General features: G+C 42.3%; 1 protein-coding gene across 1 annotated transcript; it reads left to right on the top strand.

Moving 5' to 3' along the window:
- Nucleotides 1–1,415: 1,415 nt before the first annotated feature.
- Nucleotides 1,416–5,536, top strand: LOC107297515 (cholinesterase-like). The gene is made up of 3 exons (XM_015826878.1): nt 1,416–2,933; nt 4,162–4,301; nt 5,502–5,536. Exons 1-3 carry the CDS (start codon nt 1,435–1,437, stop codon nt 5,534–5,536), a joined length of 1,674 nt encoding a protein of 557 aa, XP_015682364.1. The 5' UTR covers nt 1,416–1,434.
- The last annotated feature ends 4,629 nt before the right edge of the window (nt 5,537–10,165 follow it).

The following is a 10,165-nucleotide window of genomic DNA, read 5'->3' as shown; positions in this document are numbered from 1 at the left end:
TGAATCTGAGGAGGAAATGGAGCTGGAACAGGACCCTATGGAGGCAGAGGGAGAGGTGTCTGTGGCTTCAGAGGACTGTGGGGAAGAGCAGGCTGAGGCAGGCCAGGGACCTTCAGGATTGGAACAGGGGAGACAGAGTTCAGGCGATGAGCAAAGCCCACCCCCACCTGATCCTAGAGCAAGGAGAGTGGAGAGAAGGGGGGAACAACCCAGGCAGGCTCAATTACTCGGGAGGAGAGCGTCCCGCCCCATTCCACAAGGCACACCTAGGGATTGAGATTTAAGGAGATGCTGTGGGATGGGGCATTTGTCGGGACCAATGCTGATTCATTGGAGTGTTGTGTGTTGTTGCTCTTGTTCTGTGCCTTCAGTTCGAAAACTTGGAAACCTTGACTATCAGACTGTATTTTGGATTCACTCTTTTGGAAACTGCTCAGGCAAGCTCGGATTCAAACGACTGGTTAAGTTTATGCTTTCTTCCTTGTTATTTCTATGGCCTTGACTACTTTCTTATGCTAATCAGCCTGTATTTGAAACTACTTTCAACCTGAGTCGGCTGAAGGGATGTGTGTGTGATTTTTTGTTGGAGGCTTGTCAGCAAACTTGGGAGCATTTGGGGAAAATTTGGAGCAATAAAAGAACTGTTTGAATTGCAAGCTGACTCAATTGCCTCTGTGCTGTGCCCCGGGTCATCACACACAGAGATGCTTATATTAGCCAACATAAGAGCACCTGCCAAGAAAAGCATGTGTGGATGGGAAAATATTAGGGTTAGGGCAGAGTTCCCCAACATTTTGGCTTTGTGGATCAGCGGGGAAGGGGGAGAGGGGATGGATCCATACGTATGGCAGGCATGCATGCTGCTCGTGTGAGAGGATATGCAAGCATGCACACGCACTCACCTGCCACTTCCGCGGCCCAGTTCTGAAAGGCTCAAGGCCCGGTAGCGGGCTGCGGCCCAAGGATTGGGGACAATGATCTTGCTTAGTAGTGGAAATTTTGGGCCTAATTGTGGTTTATAAGTCAAAGATTTTCTGTACAGTGGGCAGGTTTAAGAGGGGAAAGACCCAAAGTTGATTAACCTTTGAGTTGGTTGAGCAACTGTGGCAGGAAATGGGAATCTCTGACAAATCAAGGTTAACCTTCAGGTGTGAAAGGACTACAGTGGTAGAAAGCTCAGTTTTTCAATGACTTTCTCCTCTGTGAAAATCATTTCATTTATTTTTATTGATGGTTGTGTGCCACCTAGAGTCACTTTTTGCAGGATGGGTGGACTTATAAAAGTGAGAAATAAAAATAATATTTATTTATTTATCACATTTATCACGTATAAATCAATGATGAATTAGCATAAGGTGGGCTTATACAGTAAGAGGAATAATCTCATATTGGTTGTAACTTTTTCCAGGTCCATCCACTCTTCCTACTGTTGCAATGCTTTGTCAGCTATGCCCTTCTCTCCGGTGCTGCCTCCTCCTCCTCCTCCTCTTTCCATTAGCCTCCAGTTCTGCTTCTAATGGGGACACAGTGGTCATAACCAGCAGTGGCCCTATTAAGGGCAAGCGGTTCCTGGCTGGCCCTGGATCTGTGACAGCCTATCTAGGCATTCCTTATGCCGAGCCTCCCCTGGGGAAGTTGCGCTTCCAGAAACCTCTTCCACATCAGCCATGGACTCAAACTTTGGAGGCCACCAGCTTTGGCAATTCCTGTCCTCAATTTATTTTCTGGGATATCCCTGAAGCAGAGACAATTACTCCTAAAACACCACTGTCAGAAGATTGCCTTTCCCTCAACATCTGGGTGCCACACCCACAACCTTCTTCACCAGTGCCTGTTTTGGTCTGGATACACGGAGGGGGATATTACATGGGCTCATCTTCTCTGGACATATACAACGGGGCCTCCTTAGCTGCCACTGAGAATGTCATTGTGGTCTCCATCAATTATCGCTTGGGAGCTCTAGGCTTTCTTTACTTGCCACCAGCTGCTCCAGGGAACCTGGGCTTATGGGACCAACAGCTGGCCCTGAGGTGGATAAAAGAGAATGCAGTTGCCTTTGGGGGAGACCCTTCTCGGGTGACCATTTTTGGCCAGAGTGCTGGAGGATCTTCTGTGAATTTCCATCTTCTTGCATCAAAAAGCCAGGACCTTTTTGCCCAAGTGGTGATCCAGAGTGGAACAGCCAATGCTTTCTGGTCTTGGAGGTCTCCTGAGGAAGCCAAACGGTTATCGCTGGAATTTGTTCATTTGCTAGGTTGTTCCGAGGACAGTAATACCAGCGTACTGCATTGCCTAGAAACAAAAAATGTTTCTGAATTTATTCAGCATGAAATATCTATGTCGTTAAATGTTGGCTTCCTTCTGAATTTTCCCTTCGTGCCAACCGTAGATGGGGATTTTTTGCTTGGTGATCCAGAAAAGCTCATGGAGGAGGGGAAAATTCAGGTCAGACCTGTCCTCATAGGAAAAACCTCTGATGAAGGAGTCACATTTGTCTCTTCTGTTTTCTCTAACACCACCCACAATCTCATCAATCAGCAGCAGCTTCTGAAAGGGATAAGACTGTTGCTGCCAAATGCAACTGAAGAGTTTGTTGAGACGGTTGCCCTGAAGTACAGTGAAGGAAATCAGGGCCCAGCCAAATACCGCTCTGCTCTGTCCCAATTCTATACAGATTGGATCATTGCATGCCCATTGATTGAAGCTGCAAGAAATATCAGGAAAACGGGGAGTCCTGTATATGCCTATTTATTCGCACATCGCCCTTCAGGGTCAGTCTGGCCTGAATGGATTGGGGCATCCCACGGTGCTGAGATTCCTTACGTTTTTGGGACCCTTGAATCCGTGCTTCCTGTCAATCAAACGTACACAGAGGCTGAGGCCAGACTGAGCCATAAGATGATGCAATACTGGGCAGAGTTTGCCAGAACTGGGTAAGTGGTTCACTTTATTTCTATAAATTTGTATTTTAAATCCAAAGAAAGCCCCCACCCACCTTCAACAAATGTACTTTATATGTAAGTAATGCACTCATAAAGAAATGCACACTATTACTTTGCCTGTGTTTACAAGTTAAGTTAATACAGGTAGTTCACGATTTACAACCAGAGTTGGGACCAGAATTTATGTTGCTAAGCAACTTGTGAAATGAATCATGCCCAATTTTAAGACCTTTCTTACCACAGTCGTTAAGCAAATCACTGCAGTTGTTAAGTATAACATATGGTTATGTGAATCCATAACTTTGCTTGCTTCCAAATGGTGACCACGTGACCCTGGGGTGCTGCAGCCATTGTAAATACATGCCACTTGCCAAGCACCCACATTTTGATCACATGACCATGGGGATGCTGCAATAGTTGTAAGTGCAAGGACCAGTTGTAAATCACCCTTTTGAGTGCCATTGTAACCTTCAATGGACGTTAAATGAATGGTTGTAAGTCAAGAACTAACAGTACAGGGAAGAGCCCTGAAATTTTTAAGGATTCTTAATTATGTCACTTATAGGTAATCGTTCTTTTATGAGTTCAGTGGTATTACACATATTCCAGGTATGTTATTTCTACAAGTGGAATAAAGAAGGTAAAAAGGAGATAGGAAACAAGGCATTACTGTATCATTAGGAGAATGAGGAAAGACTAGCAAGGAAGTAAGTAGTAAAGGGGAAACACCCAAAATGGAGGGTGCCCAGGGTGTGAGGAATGGCGGAGTGGATTGGGACTGGCAGATTTTAAGAGTCTATGAGGAGCTAGCTTGGCTTTGGAGCAGCAAGGAAGAGACACAAGAGATTTCACCAAGCCAAACCCCACCCTTCCCTCAAATTCCCCTTTGGGAGTTCCCCTTGGTTATAGTTTCTGAAGTCAAGACCGGTCCCTTTTGAAAAGAACTACATCAGAATAACATACATCAGAATAACTGCGTGGGAAGGGACCTTGGAGGTCTTCTATTCCAACCTCCTGCTCATGCAGGTGATTCTATTCCATTATGGACAAATGGCTGTCCAATCTCTTCTTTGAAACCTCCAGTGATGAAGCATCCACAGCTTCTGAAGGCAAGCCGTTCCTCTGATCAATTGTTCTCACTGTCAGGAAATTTATCCTTATTTCTGGGTTCGTTCTCTCCTTGATTAGTTTCCATCAGCATCCTTTTCTTCCTCCATAGGAATCCTGCTGAGGATGAGTGGCCGCTCTATAATGCCACAGAGCAGAATTTCTTCCTTCTTAATACTGAGCCATTCCAGCAAAGGGCGAACGAGCACTGTGACTTTTTAAAGAGCCATTTTTCAAAGGCTGGAGAGCCACGTAAGTTCCATTATTGGTTCTGCTTTTGGAGGGGAGTAGTGATTGATGAAAAAGATATTTTTTAAAAAAATATTGATATTTATACATCAAATGTAGAGACCACCCATCTCATTCATACAGCAATCTCTAAAAAATCTTGTTTTTATTGCCAGCCTTTGCTGAGACTGAAATAAAACATTTGATTTTGTAGTAGGCAATTTTGTAATGTCTCAAGAGTTAGGTCTCTAATTATGTCTTAGAACAGTGCTTCTCAACCTGTGGTTCACAGGGGGTCCACAAAGATTTGAAAAAATGTTATGATTTAAATTTTGAGTTAAATCTTGGAGGTCCATTACCACAAAGGATATTTAAAGGGGGTCTGTGGTGAAAAAAAGGTTGAGAACCACTGTTTTAGGAGATCACTATGTATTTCTTAGTTGCTCATATACAGATAACTATAGTAGTAGGAGAAGTGATGATGATGATGATGATGATGATGATGATGATGATAATAATAATAATAATAATAATAATAATAATAATAATAATAATACTCCCAAAACATCTGGACCACCACTTGACCACCATTGGCATGGGCCAAATCCCCATCAATCAATTGCAAAAGTCAATTTCTTGAAATAGCTTATATTAGACATGTTAAACTCACGACGTCACATGACGTCGCGCGACGTATCGGAGCTTTTTTGCCATTGCCGGCAATGGGGTGGGCGTGGCTCCAGTATGATGAAACCGGCCCACAGGCCAGCAGTTTGACACCCCTGGCTTACATCCTGCGATGATACCTTTAACTCCATCAAACAATATCTGCCTGTCCCAGCTCTTTGGGAAGGCCTGGATAGGTGGACCAAAAATGTCAAATCCAGTCTAAACATCTGGTTGACCATGTGATGAACAATAGTATATTTTGATATATATTTAATAAATATATATTATGCCACGGAATCTATGGAATCTTCAGAATCCAACTTCGAGATGTCCCAAGGGTGCTTTTCGTGGGGCAACTGGATTTTCTTGTTTTTCTTTGAAGACGTTTCGCTTCTCATCCAAGAAGCTTCTTCAGCTCTTCTTCATGAAGAAGCACCTCTGGGACAACCATGACCTGGATGACTGAGAATCTCTATAAACAACTTCTAGGATTCAGATTCTTTAGTGATAAGATGTCCACCTTACCTTGATATTTCACTTTTCTTTGTTCTGCAGACAAGTCTGAAGGTGATTCTGTTTCGTCAGACTAGGAAGAAGAGAGGAGGTAGGAATCCAAATGCTTGGTTGTAGTAATGGGCATCAATTGGGATCAAGTCGGACGATTTCAGAAGGGGGCTAGATTTTATTTCTAAATAGTAAGTTTCACATCGGTATTCCAAACAATTTTTAAGTAGCACTTTTGTGGTTCAGCCTCACTGTGCAGAGTGGAAGCTCTCTAAGCCAATGACCTTTGCGGAAGAGGAACCTGGAGGATCTCTAAATCTCAGCATAAACAAATATAGATCTTGGGCACTGGGAAAGAAGGAATGAGCCATTAATAGTAAATTACAGAGAAGATTACACAGTGCCAAGAAAGAGGAAGCATGAGAATGAAACTCAGATCAGTTTTCAGATGAATGGGACTATTTAATAGACAAATGAAGATATTAGGAATGTGTCTTTGTAGCCCCCAGTGCCTGTGGTAAATTTTATCAGAATATTCACATAGGCAACCCTGAATCTCAAGATGCAAATATTTCTCCTAACTAAGACCACTGTCCTCTCTAGATAACAGAAGAGCAGGAAGTAACTTCAGATCAGTTATGTTATTACTTACACATATATATGCATGTATATAAATCCCCCTCCATTTTGAAATGTATAAATATGAGTGAATCTGTCAGGTCTGCCATCATAATCACTTCGGCCAACTTCATTTTGCTGGCATAGTTCCATAAAACGTGGGAAGAGAGATAATGGGGATGTAGGGAGGGGGAATGACAGGAACCAGAGGTGCCAATCTGGAACAAATTGGCGCATCCAAGGACACGAGGGTGAGAATGGAATGCAAAACTCCACCAAAGAGGAGCCAAACCTTAAAGCTGTTACCAAAACACCTAATTAGAATATTATGGGACTCTTACAAATTGGTCAAGGGGGGAGGGCCAGGGAGAAGGGGGAAAGGCAGGCTTTGCGTAGGAATACTCAGATCCAGCTTTCCTTGCACTGTGACCACTTGACTTTAGTAAAAGCACAGTTTTTGCTACAAATGGAGTCAAGGTTCTTTATTTCCTAAACATCCAAGCTGGGACAAGCCTGACAGCACCCTTTTCTCTGCAAGAGTTCCTCCCACTATTTTCTGAAGGGAATTTCTCCAGTGTTAACAGTAAATACTGCAGTAAGCCTTGATTAGTTACTTTGGGTCCTGCATTTGGATTCCACAAACCCCACCTTGTTTAGTATAAGATGGGAACAGAGAGCATTTTAGTTGGACTTTTAAGGTTAAGATTAAGGGACCAGGCTAGACATCAGGAGACTGTGAGTTCTAATCCTACCTTAGCCATGAAAGCCAGAAAAGCCAGAAAAGTAGGATTAGAACTCACAGTCTAATAAGTCTGGTAACATTTAGCCTGGTGCCTTAATCTGAATCTCAAAAGTCCATCTAAGATGCTCTGTGTTCCCATTATACTAAATAGGCCGACTTGAGACTAGTCACTCTCTCTCAGCCCAACTCACCTCACAGGGTTGTTGTTGTGGGGAAAATAGGAGGAGGAAGGAGTGTGGGTTTATTTGTAAAAATAACCAAGGCGAGATACATAAAATAAATAAAATTCTCTTATTCTCTTATTGAACTGGCCTACCATGAAGGGCTGCCATTTAAGTTGAATCTCTTTGAAAATCCACATCTTAAAAGCACTATTTGAAGACGTAGCTCCAGTGTTGTTGGCTTCAGAATAGCGGTTGTGTCTTTATTTCTCTCAGGAACCAATCAAGACTTTTCCTTAAAGCCTGGGGAAATGATGACAAGCTGTGTCAGAGAACCTTCCGGAAGTATCCATTGCCCTTTCAGAGACTGACTGGGGGAACTTGGAAGATGAATAAGGAGACAACTAAACCCCACATAGCTTTTGCTGTAAAAATGATAAACTGCTAGGTGTAATTTGTTATATCTTGATTTGAAGCAGGCTTTTAATTAACTCCCCCCCCAAACAACCTCTTAATAAATACTGTCTGAATTCTTTGGATAAATATCCTGTTATTTTCTCAATATAAACACTTGATGCAATATGGAAAAACAAATAAAGGAAACAGGAATTCTGCCCAATTTTTCTATAACTTAATGACTCACATATCTTTTTCATAGGGCCGAGCTCCTTAAATCAAATAAATGGGCAGGTTTGGTATTCTGGNAATTAGGATATGATCCATTTAATTAGAGATGTTTTCTCATGTGCTGTAAAAAGAGTTTCAATCTCAGATTCCAGCAGTTACTGGAATCCTTTTCCTGCTTTGGAAAAAGAAGTCCACCTGTTGCCCAACCAGAGAAATTCATAGTATTAAGAGTTGGGCTTTCTAAAGTTTTCCCTTTAGCAACTATCTACTGAAACTACCTCCATCAGCTTCCCCCGCCCCAAACTCCCAATGTTTCTCTTGAAAGTGATGTGGGGATGATCCATCTCTACTCTTTGTGCTTTCAATCTGGGCTCCATTGATAAAACTGTCAAATATAATAAAAGACACACGTGTTAGAATGGCTCAAGGAGCAGACTTCAAGACAAGAGGACAGAAAAATCACACATTGCAAATGTTTAAAAAGGCAGAAATGTCTACATGAATGATTTGTAGGTGGAATGGATGAGCAGGATAAGTCTCCAGATGAAAATCTTCCTTTTAACAAAATGAAAGAGTAGCATACAAAGTTGAGGAGAATAGAAAATTGGATAAAGAAACTGCCAGAGGAAGAAATAATGAATATATCAATTGAATGAGAGAAGGAAGTAATGGATGATTACGAAATTAGATTATCACAATTTATTCAGAAATGATAGTGCCATCACTATTCAGAAACAAAGTTTGATTTAGAATATCTATTAAATGGTTGATACATCTCCCCATCTTTTTACAGTAGTAGCAGAAGATTTTACTGTCTACATAGCAAAACCCCTAAACTAAATTGCATATGGCTTTTTAAATTAAAAAATAGACTTTATCCCTCACAATAAATGCTTTCTTCTGAAGAAGAGTTACATTGCTTAGATTGTACTCTCACAAAGGTATATGCCTTATACTAAAATGTGTTATTCTTCAAAGATTCCTTCTGATTTTTGCCTACCAGATTAACGTAAGATGAAAAGTACAAGTGAAAGAGAGGCAAATAAAGATCAAGGAGATAATCCAAGGGTGTCAAACTCACGTCACGTGACGTGTCGCAACATATCGCGACTTTTTTGCCATTGCCAGCAACAGGGTGGGCATGGTTTTGCTATGATGCATCTGGCCCACGGGCCAGCAGTTTGACACCCTTGAGATAATCGGTAAAGCACACAAAGGTTTCCACCATCTTGGGTCAAAAACCCAAGATGGTGGCCATAATGGTGTAACACACACAACAAACAGAGCTTTGGTTATAGTTAGGTGGCTACCATCTACACTTTTTAAAAAAATAATTCCCTGCAATATCCTTGTTTAAAATAAAGAAAGATAAAGTGTGCAGACTGAAAGATGTAAGGGTAGAATGAAGCATGAATATTTTTTGAAGAGTGAGGGAAAAGATGGAACGAATCAACATTCACATTAAGAGAATGTCTTATGATAGCTGCAAATGTTTCTGCTGTCTCTGACATAAAACAAGGAATAATCTAAGGAATTTCTCCCCATAGTCTCACTTTTATCTACACAGTCCAGCAGTTATCAGGAGGATACTACAGGAGCAGGCGGAGTTAATATTCATTGCACCTCACTGGCCAAAACGACCGTGGTTTGCAGACCTCATGAGCCTTTCCACATCTCCTCCGTGGCGGATTCCCGACAGTCGCATTGTTTTAACGCAGGGGGCTCTACAACATCCAGAGCCCCAATGGCTCCAATTGGCCCCCTGGCGCTTGAACGCCGCACCCTGACACAGGAGTCATACTCGTCAGGCGTGATTGACATGATTCAGGCATCCAGGAGACCAGCGACTAATTGCATTTATGACCACACCTGGCGGAATTTCTGCCACTGGTGTGACAAGAACCATTTGAATCTCTCGGAAGTAACTATTCCGAGGGACTATTTATTAGAGGGCATCAACAAGGGATTGACACCCAACACTATTCACAGACAGGTAGCGGCTCTCTCCACAGTGCTCTCCTGGGACAAATCAGATCTGCTCCTTTCTTAAAGCAGTCACGAATAGCAGACCACCCGTGGTTCACAGATATCCCTCCTGGGAGCTACCGCGGGTAGTTCTCCAGGCCCTTATTGCATCACCCTTTGAACCCATTAGAACCTGTTCTTTGCAATCCTTGTTGCTCAAGGTCGCCTTTCTGATAGCCATTACCTCCACCAGATGCATCTCGGAACTGGCGGCTTTACCTGTTCACAGAGATGTCTTGGTCAGCTACAATTCACTTTTTTGTTTACAATTGTTATTTTTACTGTTACCAGAGGGTTCCCATCTTCTAGTGAAAAAGTGTTGCAGAGAAAAGTACAGGAATTTTCAGGCAGTATAGCACCCAGACACAGAGAGAATATAATACAAGAATAAATTTTCATGTCCTATCAAGTCCATCAGGTGGAGCGTTACTTCCAGCCTTTTCATTTATTCAGGTCAGTATGATTGGTCAGCTATTCAGGCAAGAAGAAAAGCCTCATCACAGTCTGCATTTTCAACAACGTCACAATTTTGTCCATAGGGG

The sequence above is a fragment of the Protobothrops mucrosquamatus genome, unplaced genomic scaffold (assembly GCF_001527695.2).
Source record: "Protobothrops mucrosquamatus isolate PMUCROS unplaced genomic scaffold, P.Mucros_1.0 scaffold3351, whole genome shotgun sequence".
In the NCBI taxonomy this organism is placed as follows: domain Eukaryota; kingdom Metazoa; phylum Chordata; class Lepidosauria; order Squamata; family Viperidae; genus Protobothrops; species Protobothrops mucrosquamatus.
Note: the sequence above shows the minus strand (reverse complement) of the source record. Positions and strands in the feature narration are given on the sequence as shown.